Source organism: Lampetra planeri, unplaced genomic scaffold (assembly GCF_965212315.1).
Source record: "Lampetra planeri unplaced genomic scaffold, kcLamPlan1.2.h2 scaffold_1573, whole genome shotgun sequence".
Taxonomy (NCBI): Eukaryota; Metazoa; Chordata; class Hyperoartia; order Petromyzontiformes; family Petromyzontidae; genus Lampetra; species Lampetra planeri.
The window spans coordinates 6432-22500 of NW_027614301.1; the positions used below are offsets into that span (position 1 = coordinate 6432).

Below are 16069 nucleotides of genomic sequence, written 5' to 3' on the forward strand. Positions count from 1 at the left end.
CCACCGTCACCATCACCATCATCATCGTCACCATCGTCACCATCGTCACCACCATCACCATCACCATCGTCGTCATCATCACCATCGTCACCATCGTCAACATCGTCACCATCGTCACAATCATCAACGTCACCATCGCCATCACCATCATTGCTGCCTAACATCATCGATGTCGCCATTGTGGTGGTGGTGATGGTGGTGGTGATGATGATGATGATGGTGGTGGTGGTGGTGATGGTGGTGGTGGTGGTGATGGTGGTGGTGATGATGGTGGTGGTGATGGTGGTGGTGATGATGATGATGATGGTGGTGGTGGTGGTGATGATGATGGTGGTAGTGGTGACGATGATGATGGTGGTGCTGATGGTGATGGTAGTGATGATGGTGGTGGTGGTGATGGTAGTGATGATGATGATGATGATGGTGGTGGTGATGGTGGTGATGATGATGATGGTGGTGGTGGTGATGGTGGTGGTGGTGATGGTGGTGGTGGTGATGGTGGTGATGATGATGATGGTGGTGGTGGTGATGGTGGTGGTGGTGATGGTGGTGATGATGATGATGGTGGTGGTGGTGATGGTGGTGGTGGTGATGGTGGTGATGATGATGATGGTGGTGGTGGTGGTGATGATGATGATGATGGTGGTGGTGATGGTGGTGGTGATGGTGATGATGATGATGGTGGTGGTGATGATGATGATGGTGGTAGTGGTGATGACGATGATGGTGGTAGTGGTGACGATGATGATGGTGGTGCTGATGGTGATGGTAGTGATGATGGTGGTGATGGTGGTGGTGGTGATGGTAGTGATGATGGTGGTGATGGTGGTGGTGGTGATGGTAGTGATGATGGTGGTGGTGATGGTGGTGGTGATGATGATGATGGTAATGGTGGTAGTGATGATGGTCGTGGTGGTTGTTATTGTGGTTTTAATGTTTTTGCTTGTAGTCGTTGTGGTTGTTGTTGTGGTTGTTGTGGTTGTTGTTGTGGTTGTTGTTGTTGTTGTTGTCGTGGTTGTTGTGGTTGTTGTTGCTGTTGTACTCTACTCCAGCCGCTCATCCCCCTCTTCCACATCCTTGAGGCTGAGCACCTCCACAGCTCCAGCTCCACGCGTCTCCCTCCTCACCACCTCGTCCAGCACGCGGAATGAGCCTGGGTCCACCAAGCACACCTACACACACAGTCACACACACACACAGTCACACAGTCACACACAGTCACACACACACACAGTCACACACACACACAGTCACACAGTCACACACACACAGTCACACACACACACAGTCACACACAGTCACACACAGACACACACACACAGTCACACACACACACAGTCACACACAGACACACACACAACAACCACAACCGCCATTCGCCACTAAGTGGCGGTGACGTCACCACGTGTGTGTGCGTGCGCGTGTGTGTGTAAGTGTGCGTGTGTATGCGTGTGTGTGTGTGTGTGCGTGTGTGTGTTTGTACGTGTGTGTGTGTATGTGTGCGTGTACGTGTGCGCTTGTGTACGTGTGCGCGTGTGTGTGTGTGTACTTGTGTGTGTATGTGTGTGTGTGTACGTGTGTGTGTATGTGTGTGTGTGTGTACGTGTGTGTGTGTGTACGTGTGTGTGTGTGTACGTGTGTGTGTGTGTACGTGTGTGTGCGTGTATGTGTGTGTGTACGTGTGTGTGTGTGCGTGTGTATGCGTGTACGCGTGTGTGTGCGTGTGTGTGTACATGTGTGTACGCGTGTGTGTACGTGTGTGTGTGTACGTGTGTGTGTACGTGTGTGTGTGTGTACGTGTGTGTGTACGTGTGTGTGTGTGTACGTGTGTGTGTGTACGTGTGTGTGTGTACGTGTGTGTGTGTACGTGTGTGTGTGTACGTGTGTGTGTGTACGTGTGTGTGTGTACGTGTGTGTGTGTACGTGTGTGTATATGTGTGTGTGTGTGTGTGTACGTGTGTGTGTACGTGTGTGTATATGTGTGTGTGTGTGTACGTGTGTGTGTGTACGTTTTGTGTATACGTGTACGTGTGCGTGTATGTGTGCGCGTGTGTGCGTGTGTGTGTACGTGCGCGTGCGTGTACGTGTGTGTGTGCGTGTGTGTGTGTGTGCGCGCGTGCGTGTGTGTGTGTGTGTGTGTGTGTGCGTGCGTGTGCGTACGTGTGTGTGCATGTGTGTGTACGTGTGTATGCGTGTCTGCGCGTGTGTGTGTGTACGCGTGTGCGCGACTCTCACAATCTCCATCTCGCGATCTCCCGCACTCCTCTCTCTCGGTCACCGCCATGTAAGGCCTCAGCTTCTCGCGCAAACGCTTGGCATCGCCACCACCACCACCACCACCACCGCCACCACCACCACCACCACCACCGCCACCACCGCCCACCACCACCGCCACGGAGAGGCAGCACCAGACGTAGGCGCATCTGGGCTCTCTCGATGGCCATGCTTTGCTTGAGGACGCGGATAACCTCCAGGGCCTGGACACACACACACACACACACACGTACACACACACATGTTACACACGCACACACACACACTCACCACTCATTCACCACACGCTCACCCCAGACACTCACCACGCACTCACCCCACTCACCCCACTCACCCCACACACTCACCACTCACTCACCCCACTCACCCCACACACTCACCCCACACACTCACCACTCACTCACCCCACTCACCCCACACACTCACCCCACTCACCCCACACACTCACCACGCACTCACCCCACTCACCCCACACACTCACCCCACTCACCCCCACACACTCACCACTCACTCACCCCCACTCACTCACTCAGACACTCACTCACTCACCACTCACTCACCCCACTCACTCACTCACCCACTCACCTCACTCACCACTCACCACTCACTCACCCCCACTCACTCACACCCACTCACTCACCACTCACTCACCCCACTCACTCACCCCCACTCACTCACCACTCACTCACTCACCCACCCACCGACTCACCACTCACTCACCCACTCACTCACCACCACTCACTCACCCCACTCACTCACCCCCACTCACTCATCACTCACTAACTCACCCCACCCACCCGACTCACCCACTCACTCACTCACTCACCCACTCACTCACCACTCACTCACCCCACTCACTCACCCCACTCACTCACTCACCCACCCACCGACTCACCCACTCACCACTCACTCACCCACTCACTCACCACTCACTCACCACTCACTCACCCCCACTCACTCACCACTCACTCACTCACCCACCCACTGACTCACCCACTCACCACTCACTCACCCACTCACTCACCACTCACTCACTCACCCCACCCACTGACTCACCCACTCACCACTCACTCACCCACTCACTCACCACTCACTCACTCACCCCACCCACTGACTCACCCACTCACCACTCACTCACCCACTCACTCACCACTCACTCACTCACCCACCCACTGACTCACCCACTCACCACTCACTCACCCACTCACTCACCACTCACTCACTCACCCACCCACTGACTCACCCACTCACCACTCACTCACCCACTCACTCACCACTCACTCACCCACTCACTCACCACTCACTCACCCCACTCACTCACTCACCCACCCACTGACTCACCCACTCACCACTCACTCACCCACTCACTCACCCCACTCACTCACCCACCCACTGACTCACCCACTCACCCACTCACTCACCACTCATTCACCCCACTCACTCACCCCACTCACTCACTCACTCACTCCACTCACCACTCACCACTCACTCACCTCACTCACCCACCGACTCACTCACTCACCACTCACTCACCCCACTCACTCACCCCACTCACTCACCACTCACTCACTCACCACACCTCACCCCACCCACTCACTCACCCACCCACTCACCACTCACTCACTCACCACTCACTCACTCACCACTCACTCACTCACCCACACTCACTCACTCACTCACCACTCACTCACTACCCCACCCACCCACTCACTCACTCACCCACCCCACCCACTCACCACTCACTCACCACTCACTCACCACTCACTCACTCACCCACCCCTCACCACCCACTCACCACTCACTACCACTCACTCACTCACTCACCCCACACTCACCACTCACTCACTCACCCACCGACTCACCCACTCACCACTCACTCACCCACATCACTCACCCCACTCACTCACCCCACTCACTCACCACTCACTCACCCACCCACTGACTCACCCACTCACCACTCACTCACCCACTCACCACCCACTCACCACTCACTCACCACTCACTCACTCACTCACCACTCACTCACTCACCCACCCACCCACTCACTCACTCACCACTCACTCACTCACTCACCCACCCACTCACTCACCACTCACTCACCACTCACTCACCCACTCACCACTCACTCACTCACTCACCCACTCACTCACCACTCACTCACCACTCACTCACTCACTCACCCACCGACTCACCCACTCACCACTCACTCACCCCACTCACTCACCACTCACTCACCCCACTCACTCACTCACCACTCACTCACCACTCACTCACTCACCCACCCACTGACTCACCCACTCACCACTCACTCACCCACTCACTCACCACTCACCCCACTCACCCACTCACTCACTCACCACTCACTCACCCCACTCACTCACTCACCCACCCACTGACTCACCCCACTCACCACTCACTCACCCACTCACTCACCACTCACTCACCCCCACTCACTCACCCCACTCACTCACTCACCACTAACTCACCCACCCACTGACTCACCCACTCACCACTCACTCACCCACTCACCACTCACTCACTCACCCACCGACTCACCCACTCACCACTCACTCACCCACTCACTCACTCACTCACCACTCACTCACCACTCACTCACTCACCCACCCACTGACTCACCCACACTCACCACTCACTCACCCACTCACTCACCACTCACTCACCCACTCACTCACACTCACTCACCCCACTCACTCACCCCACTCACTCACCACTCACTCACCCACCCACTGACTCACCCACTCACCACTCACTCACCCACTCACCACTCACTCACACTCACCCACCGACTCACCCCATCACCCACTCACTCACCCACCCACTCACTCACTCACCCCACTCACTCACCACTCACTCACCCACCCACTGACTCACCCACTCACCCACTCACTCACCCACTCACTCACCACTCACCCACCCACTGACTCACCACTCACCCACCCACTGACTCACCCACTCACCACTCACCACTCACTCACTCACCACTCACCACTCACTCACTCACCACTCACTCACTCCACCCCACCCACCCACTCACTCACCACTCACTCACTCACTCACCCCACCCACTCACTCACCACTCACTCACCACTCACTCACCCACCCACTGACTCACCCACTCACCTCTCACTCACTCACTCACCCACTCACTCACTCACCACTCACTCACTCACCCACCCACCCACTCACCTCACTCACCACTCACTCACTCACTCACCCACCCACCCACTCACTCACTCACCACTCACTCACCACTCACTCACCACTCACTCACCCACTCACCACTCACTCACTCACTCACCCACTCACTCACCACTCACTCACCACTCACTCACTCACTCACCACTCACTCACCACTCACCACTCACTCATCCACTCACTCACCACTCACTCACCACTCACTCACTCACCACTCACTCACCACTCACTCACTCACCAACTCACTCACTCACCCACCCACCTCACCCACTCACCCACCCACCCACTCACACCCACTTACACCACTCACACCACTCACTCACCCCACCACCCACTCACCCAACCACTCACTCACTCACTCACCCACTCACTCACCACTCACCCCACGCTCACCCCACGCTCACCCCACTCACTCACTCACTCACCACTCACTCACCACTCACTCATCCCACACACTCACACACTCACTCCACCCACCCACTCACCCCACTCACACCACTCACTCACTCACCACTCACTCACCCCACTGACTCACCACTCACTCACCACTCACTCACCCACTCACTCACCACTCACTCACCACTCACCACTCACTCACCACTCACTCACCCACTCACCACTCACTCACCACTCACTCACCACTCACTCACCACTCACTCCACACTCACCACTCACTCACCCACTCACCACTCACTCCACTCACTCACCACTCACCACTCACTCACCACCCACTCACCACTCACTCACTCCACTCACACCACTCACCACTCACCCACTCACTCACCACTCACTCACCACTCACCCACTCACCACTCACTCACCACTCACTCACCACTCACCAACTCACCACTCACTCACCACTCACTCACCCACTCACCACTCACTCACCACTCACTCACCCACTCACTCACCACTCACTCACCACTCACTCACCACTCACCAACTCACCACTCACTCACCACTCACCTCACCACTCACTCACCACTCACTCACCCACTCACTCACCCACTCACTCACCACTCACTCACCACTCACTCACCCACTCACCACCACTCACTCACCACTCACTCACCCACTCACTCACACTCACTCACCACTCACTCACCACTCACTCACTCACTCACCACTCACTCACTCACTCACCACTCACTCACTCACTCACTCACTCACTCACCACTCACTCACTCACCACTCACCCACTCACTCACCACTCACCACTCACTCACACTCACTCACTCACCACTCACTCACTCACTCACTCACCCACTCACTCACTCACCACTCACTCACTCACTCACCACTCACTCACTCACTCACTCACCACTCACTCACTCACTCACCACTCACTCACCCACTCACTCACCCACCGACTCACCCACTCACTCACCACTCACTCACTCACCCACTCACTCACCCACCGACTCACCCACTCACTCACTCACCACTCACTCACCACTCACTCACCCCACTCACTCACCACTCACTCACCACTCACTCACCACTCACTCACTCACCACTCACTCACCACTCACTCACTCACTCACCACTCACTCACTCACCACTCACTCACCACTCACTCACTCACTCACCACTCACTCACCCCACTCACTCACCACTCACTCACCACTCACTCACTCACTCACCACTCACTCACTCACCACTCACTCACCCCACTCACTCACTCACTCACCCACTCACTCACCACTCACTCACCACCCACCCACTCACCCACCACCCACCCACCCACTCACTCACCACCCACTCACCCACTCACCCACCCACCCACCCACCCACTCACTCACCCCACACTCACCCCACTCACACCACTCACCCACTCACCCCACACTCACCCCACTCACACCATTCACTCACCCCACTCACCCACTCACCCCACGCTCACCCCACTCACTCACCTGCTGCTTTGTGCCCTTGTGGGGCCTCACAGAGATGTGGGCGTCCCTCATGGCACGCTCCACTACCCCCACGGGGTAAGGCCGCCGGGTGTCGGGGTTGACGCACTTGTCCGCCACGGTGGTGGCGATGTCGCGGAACGACTGCTCCAGCTGACTGGAGCGCTCACGCTCACTCACCTGCAGCTCACCCTTCAGGAGGATCTTACACGGGGTGGAAGGGTGAGGGGGTGGGTGAGTGGGTGAGTGGGTGAGTGAGTGGGTGAGTGAGTGAGTGAGTGAGTGGGTGAGTGAGTGAGTGAGTGACTGAGTGAGTGACTGGGTGGGTGAGTGAGTGGGTGAGTGACTGACTGAGTGAGTGAGTGACTGAGTGAGTGACTGAGTGAGTGAGTGAGTGGGTGAGTGATCGTGAGCGCTCCAGCTGACTGGAGCGCTCACGCTCACTCACTTGCAACTCACCCTTCAGGAGGATCTTACACAGGGGTGGAGGGGTGAGGGGGTGGGTGAGTGGGTGAGTGGGTGAGTGAGTGGGTGAGTGAGTGGGTGAGGGGGTGAGTGAGTGAGTGAGTGAGGGGGTGAGTGAGTGAGTGGGTGGGTGACTGAGTGAGTGAGTGACTGAGTGAGTGAGTGACTGAGTGAGTGACTGAGTGAGTGAGTGACTGAGTGAGTGACTGAGTGAGTGAGTGACTGAGTGAGTGAGTGACTGACTGACTGAGTGAGTGAGTGGGTGAGTGAGCGTGAGCGCTCCAGCTGGCTGGAGCGCTCACGCTCACTCACCTGCAGCTCACCCTTCAGGAGGATCTTACACAGGGGTGGAGGGGTGAGGGGGTGGGTGAGTGGGTGAGTGTGTGAGTGAGTGAGTGGGTGAGTGAGTGACTGGGTGACTGAGTGAGTGAGTGACTGGGTGACTGAGTGAGTGAGTGTGTGAGTGGGTGGGTGGGTGAGTGGGTGGGTGAGTGAGTGACTGGGTAAGTGAGTGAGTGAGTGAGTGACTGAGTGAGTGAGTGGGTGAGTGGGTGAGTGGGTGCGTGAGTGAGTGAGTGGGTGAGTGAGTGAGTGAGTGGGTGAGTGACCGTGAGCGCTCCAGCTGACTGGAGCGCTCACGCTCACTCACTTGCAACTCACCCTTCAGGAGGATCTTACACGGGGGTGAGGGGGTGGGTGAGGGGGTGAGTGAGTGGGTGAGGGGGTGAGTGAGTGGGTGAGGGGGTGAGTGAGTGGGTGAGTGAGTGAGTGAGTGGGTGAGGGGGTGAGTGAGTGAGTGGGTGAGTGACTGAGTGAGTGACTGGGTGAGTGAGTGAGTAGGTGAGGGGGTGAGTGAGTGGCTGGGTGAGTGAGTGAGTGACTGACTGAGTGAGTGAGTGGGTGAGTGAGTGAGTGAGTGAGGGGGTGAGTGAGTGAGTGGGTGGGTGGGTGAGTGGGTGGGTGAGTGGGTGGGTGAGTGACTGAGTGAGTGACTGGGTGAGTGAGTGGGTGGGTGGGTGGGTGAGTGGGTGAGTGAGTGAGTGAGTGGGTGGGTGAGTGAGTGGGTGGGTGGGTGAGTGACTGAGTGAGTGGGTGGGTGGGTGGGTGAGTGAGTGAGTGAGTGAGTGAGTGAGTGAGTGGGTGGGTGAGTGAGTGAGTGGGTGGGTGGGTGGGTGGGTGAGTGACTGAGTGAGTGAGTGGGTGGGTGACTGGGTGGGTGAGTGAGTGGGTGAGTGACTGACTGAGTGAGTGAGTGACTGAGTGAGTGACTGAGTGAGTGACTGACTGAGTGACTGACTGAGTGAGTGAGTGAGTGGGTGAGTGATCGTGAGCGCTCCAGCTGACTTGAGCGCTCACGCTCGCTCACCTGCAGCTCACCCTTCAGGAGGATCTTACACAGGGGTGGGGTGAGTGAGGGGGTGGGTGAGTGGGTGAGGGGGGTGAGTGGGTGAGTGAGTGGGTGAGTGAGTAAGTGAGTGAGTGAGTAAGTGAGTGAGTGAGTAAGGGAGTGAGTGGGTGAGTGAGTGAGTGAGTAAGGGAGTGAGTGGGTGAGTGAGTGAGTGAGTAAGGGAGTGAGTGGGTGAGTGAGTGAGTGAGTAAGGGAGTGAGTGGGTGGGTGAGTGAGTGAGTGACTGAGTGGCTGAGTGACTGACTGAGTGAGCGACTGAGTGAGTGTGTGAGTGAGTGGGTGGGCGACTGAGTGGGTGGGTGGTTAGTTGGGCGAGCGACTGGGTGGGTGAGTGGGTGGGTGAGTGAGTGACTGAGTGAGTGAGTGGGTGAGTGAGTGGGTGAGTGACTGAGTGAGTGACTGACTGAGTGACTGACTGAGTGAGTGACTGAGTGAGTGACTGAGTGACTGAGTGAGTGACTGAGTGACTGACTGACTGAGTGACTGACTGAGTGAGTGACTGAGTGACTGACTGAGTGACTGACTGAGTGACTGACTGAGTGACTGATTGAGTGGGTGAGTGACTGAGTGAGTGAGTGGGTGGGTGGGTGACTGGGTGAGTGAGTGAGTGAGTGGGTGGGTGAGTGGGTGAAGGGGTGGGGGGTGGGTGACTGGGTGAGTGAGTGAGTGGGTGAGTGAGTGACTGAGTGAGTGGGTGAGTGAGTTACTGAGTGAGTGAGTGGGTGGGTGGGTGGGTGGGTGAGTGAGTGAGTGAGTGAGTGGGTGACTGAGTGAGTGGGTGAGTGGGTGGGTGGGTGTGTGACTGAGTGAGTGAGTGGGTGGGTGACTGGGTGACTGAATGAGTGGGTGAGTGGGTGGGCGCTGAGTGGGTGGTTGGTTGGGCGAGCGACTGGGTGGGTGAGTGAGTGAGTGAGTGAGTGAGTGAGTGGTGAGTGAGTGGGTGAGTGACTGAGTGAGTGACTGAGTGAGTGACTGAGTGAGTGACTGAGTGACTGACTGAGTGACTGACTGAGTGACTGACTGACTGACTGAGTGACTGAATGAGTGACTGACTGAGTGACTGACTGAGTGACTGATTGAGTGGGTGAGTGACTGAGTGAGTGAGTGGGTGGGTGGGTGACTGGGTGAGTGAGTGAGTGGGTGGGTGGGTGAGTGGGTGAAGGGGTGGGGGGTGGGTGACTGGGTGAGTGAGTGAGTGGGTGAGTGAGTGACTGAGTGAGTGGGTGAGTGAGTTACTGAGTGAGTGAGTGGGTGGGTGGGTGGGTGGGTGAGTGAGTGAGTGAGTGGGTGACTGAGTGAGTGGGTGAGTGGGTGAGTGGGTGAGTGACTGAGTGACTGAATGAGTGGGTGAGTGGGTGGGCGCTGAGTGGGTGGTTGGTTGGGCGAGCGACTGGGTGGGTGAGTGAGTGAGTGAGTGAATGAGTGGGTGAGTGAGTGAGTGGGTGAGTGACTGAGTGAGTGACTGACTGAGTGACTGAGTGAGTGACTGAGTGAGTGACTGAGTGACTGACTGAGTGACTGACTGAGTGACTGACTGACTGACTGAGTGACTGAATGAGTGACTGAATGAGTGAGTGACTGAGTGACTGACTGAGTGACTGATTGAGTGGGTGAGTGACTGAGTGAGTGAGTGGGTGGGTGACTGGGTGAGTGAGTGAGTGAGTGGGTGGGTGGGTGAGTGGGTGAAGGGGTGGGGGGTGGGTGACTGGGTGAGTGAGTGAGTGAGTGACTGAGTGAGTGGGTGAGTGAGTGACTGACTGAGTGACTGAGTGAGTGGGTGAGTGGGTGGGTGTGTGACTGAGTGAGTGAGTGGGTGAGTGACTGAGTGACTGAATGAGTGGGTGAGTGGGTGGGCGCTGAGTGGGTGGTTGGTTGGGCGAGCGAGCGAGCGACTGAGTGGGTGAGTGAGAGGCTGGCGAGTGAGCGGTGGTGAGCGGTGGTGAGGGGGGAGCGACCGCTCACCTCCTTGCAGATCTCCGTTTGGTTGTCGGTCGAGAACGCCGCCAGGAGGTCGTCCTTCTTGGCCGTGTGACCTTTGGAGACGTTGACAAACACCGTGTGAGTCTGTAGCACCTCATCCACGTCCTTCTCACTGCAACAACAACCAGCACAACAACAACAACAGCAGCAACAACGCCAATCAGCACAACAACAATCACAGCAACAGCAATAATCACCACCACAACAACAATCGTCACAACAATCATCACAACAACAATCATCACAACAACAATCATCACAACAACAATCACAGCAACAGCAATAATCACACAAAAAATTATCACAACAATCATCACAACAGCAATCGTCACCGCCGCCACCACCGCAACCGTCACAAACAATCGTCGCGGCAACAATCGTCACCGCCACAACAACAATCATCACATCAGCAATCGTCACCACCACCGCCGCCGCAACCGTCACAAACAATCGTCGCGGCAACAATCGTCACCGCCACAACAACAATCGTCACAACAACAATCGTCACCACAACAATCGTCACCACAACAATCGTCGTCACAACAATCGTCACCACAACAATCATCACAACAACAATCACCACCACCACAACAACAAGCATCACAACAATCGTCACAACAATCATCACAACAACAATCATCACAACAACAATCATCACCACCACAACAACAAGCATCACAACAATCGTCACAACAATCATCACAACAACAATCACCACAACAACAATCATCACAACAACAATCATCACCACCACCGTCAGAACAATCATCACAACAACAATCGTCACAACAATCATCACAACAACAACCATCACAACAACAATCATCACAACAACAACCATCACAACAACAATCGTCACAACAATCACCACAACAACAATCATAACAACAATCATCACAATAACAATCATCACAACAACAATCATCACAACAACAATCATCACAACAACAATCATCACAACAACAATCATCACAACAACCATCATCACAACAACAACAATCATCACAACAACAATCATCACAACAACAATCATCACAACAACAATCATCACAACAACAACCATCACCATCACAAAGCTAATCGAACCCACGACCTCCTGTAGACCAGGCGAGGTAGTCAACATCTCTCAGGCTAATCGAACCCACGACCTCCTGTAGACCAGGCGAGGTGGTCAACATCTCTCAGGCTAATCGAACCCACGACCTCCTGTAGACCAGGCGAGGTGGTCAACATCTCTCAGGCTAATCGAACCCACGACCTCCTGTAGACCAGGCGAGGTAGTCAACATCTCTCAGGCTAATCGAACCCACGACCTCCTGCAGACCAGGCGAGGTAGTCAACATCTCTCAGGCTAATCGAACCCACGACCTCCTGTAGACCAGGCGAGGTAGTCAACATCTCTCAGGCTAATCGAACCCACGACCTCCTGTAGACCAGGCGAGGTGGTCAACATCTCTCAGGCTAATCGAACCCACGACCTCCTGTAGACCAGGCGAGGTAGTCAACATCTCTCAGGCTAATCGAACCCACGACCTCCTGTAGACCAGGCGAGGTGGTCAACATCTCTCAGGCTAATCGAACCCACGACCTCCTGTAGACCAGGCGAGGTGGTCAACATCTCTCAGGCTAATCGAACCCACGACCTCCTGTAGACCAGGCGAGGTAGTCAACATCTCCCAGGGTCGGGGATCGAACCCACGACCTCCTGTAGACCAGGCGAGGTGGTCAACATCTCCCAGGGTCAGGGATCGAACCCACGACCTCCTGTAGACCAGGTGAGGTAGTCAACATCTCCCAGGGTCAGGGATCGAACCCACGACCTCCTGTAGACCAGGCGAGGTAGTCAACATCTCCCAGGGTCAGGGATCGAACCCACGACCTCCTGCAGACCAGGCGAGGTAGTCGACATCTCCCAGGGTCAGGAATGGAACCCACGACCTCCTGCAGACCAGGCGAGGTAGTCAACATCTCCCAGGGTCCGGGATCGAACCCACGACCTCCTGCAGACCAGGCGAGGTAGTCAACATCTCTCAGGCTAATCGAACCCACGACCTCCTGCAGACCAGGCGAGGTAGTCAACATCTCTCAGGCTAATCGAACCCACGACCTCCTGTAGACCAGGCGAGGTAGTCAACATCTCCCAGGGTCAGGGATCGAACCCACGACCTCCTGCAGACCAGGCGAGGTGGTCGACATCTTTGAACAGCCTTTAGCTTAGTGGTGGTGGTGGTGGTGACGGTGGTCGTAGTTTTTGTCTTTTGTTTTATAAACTCACACGTTGTTTCTCCAGCCGAGAACCTTGTTCTTGTAGCAGGCGATCTCGAAGCGCTTCCCCGCCCTCTTCAAGCGAACCACGGCCACGTTGGTGAGGCGAATCTGGTTGGTGGGCGTGAAGATGGACATCCTCGCCGCGCCGGATAGTTGTTACAGTCCGCTGCGGAGGGGAGGGGGCGGAGGATTTGTACTACATTAGTTCTGTAGTATATAGATTCTGTAGTATATAAACTAGGTACCACTATCACCACCACCACTACTACTACACCACTACTACTACACTACTAATACGTAAACCCTGTACTATATAGACTCTGTACTATATAAGCTCTGTACTATATAGGCTTTGTACTATATAAGCTCTGTACTATATAGACTCTGTACTATATAAGCTTCATACTATATAGACTCTGTACTATATAGACTTTGTACTATATAAGCTTCATACTATATAGCTTCTGTACTATATAGACTCTGTACTATATAAGCTTCATACTATATAGGTTCTGTACTATATAGACTCTGTACTATACAAGCTTCATACTATATAGGTTCTGTACTATATAGACTCTGTACTATACAAGCTTCATACTATATAGGTTCTGTACTATATAGACTCTGTACTATACAAGCTTCATACTATATAGGTTCTGTACTATATAGACTTTGTAGTATACAAGCTTCATACTATATAGACTCTGTACTATATAGACTTTGTAGTATATAAGCTTCATACTATATAAGCTTCATACTATATAAGCTTCATACTATATAAGCTTCATACTATATAAGCTTCATACTATATAAGCTTCATACTATATAAGCTTCATACTATATAAGCTTCATACTATATAAGCTTCATACTATATAAGCTTCATACTATATAAGCTTCATACTATATAGACTCTGTACTATATAGACTCTGTACTATATAGACTCTGTACTATATAGACTCTGTACTATATAAGCTTCATACTATATCAGCTTCATACTATATAAGCTTCATACTATATAGACTCTGTACTATATAGACTTTATATTATACAAGCTTCATACTATATAGACTCTGTACTATATAGACTTTATACTATATAAGCTTCATACTATATAAGCTTCATACTATATAAGCTTCATACTATATAAGCTTCATACTATATAGACTCTGTACTATATAGACTTTATACTATATAAGCTTCATACTATATAAGCTTCATACTATATAAGCTTCATACTATATTCATTAAGTAATGAATCAACTCACACCGGGCTCACGTTCCCGTGGAGAGAGCCGCTTTCAAGGTGCGCCGGTCGTGGTCGCAGTCGCTAAGACGGCATCCTCCTAATCAATAAACTGCCTACTTGTAATTAGAACTTATCGATCATTCATCATCGCAACAATTATTATCGCCGCCGCTGATCGTCGATGGCTGACGCGTTCACCTTAAAGCCAACGGACCAGCTTCCTTGCGTTCAGTTGGCGGCGGAAGACGTCTACCGCCACCGGAAGACGTCTACCGCCGCCGGAAGACGTCTACCGCCGCCGGAAGACGTCTACCGCCACCGGAAGACGTCTACCGCTATCGGAAGGCGTCTACCGCCACCGGAAGACGTCTACCGCCACCGGAAGACGTCTACCGCTATCGGAAGGCGTCTACCGCCTCCAGAAGACGTCTACCGCCACCGAAAGACGTCTACCGCCACCGGAAGACGTCTACCGCCACCGGAAGATGCAGAAGACGTCTACCTCCACCTGAAGATGCGGAAGACGTCTGCCTCCACCGGAAGTTGCAAATCTTATTTTTTTATTTCTCTCCCTCGAAGTAAAGGTAAATTTTTTTGCTTACAACGACCTTGAAACTTCTTTCTTATGAGTAAAAAAAATAAAACTGTCGAGATTCTAGCGAATTACACATTTTTCTCACTTCCCCCACGCACCCCGGAAGGCGAAAGCGGCGCTCGCCATTTTACAATCGCGTTTTTCACCACACAGCGGTGGCGGTGGCTCGGCTGTTTGACCCTCGCACGGCCACCGTCTCGGCCTTACCCACCCATCAACCGCCACTCAATGGCTGTCGATACGACAGGTGAAGCACACAGACAGACACACACAGACACACACACAGACACACACACAGACACACACACAGACACACACACACACACAGACACACACACACACAGATACACACACACAGTCACACACAGACACACACACAGACACACACACAGACACACACACAGACACAGACAGACACACACACAGACACACACACAGACAGACACACAGACACACACACAGACACACACAGACACACACACACAGACACACACACACAGTCACACACAGACACACACACAGACACACACACAGACACAGACACAGACAGACACACACACAGACACACACACAGACACAGACACAGACAGACACACACACAGACACACACACAGACAGACACACAGACACACACACAGACACACACAGACACACACACAGACACACACACACAGACACACACAGACACACACACAGACACACACA

General features: G+C 53.8%; 1 protein-coding gene across 1 annotated transcript; it reads right to left on the reverse strand.

Annotated features, from left to right (window-relative positions):
- Window positions 1-850: 850 nt before the first annotated feature.
- Window positions 851-14970, reverse strand: SBDS (SBDS ribosome maturation factor). The gene is given in 8 exon segments (XM_078622501.1): window positions 851-1172; window positions 2236-2250; window positions 2252-2315; window positions 2389-2477; window positions 7404-7604; window positions 11236-11365; window positions 13529-13687; window positions 14789-14970. Coding segments are annotated over 7 exon segments (756 nt in total). The 5' UTR covers window positions 13657-13687; window positions 14789-14970; the 3' UTR covers window positions 851-1043.
- Window positions 14971-16069: the final 1099 nt, after the last annotated feature.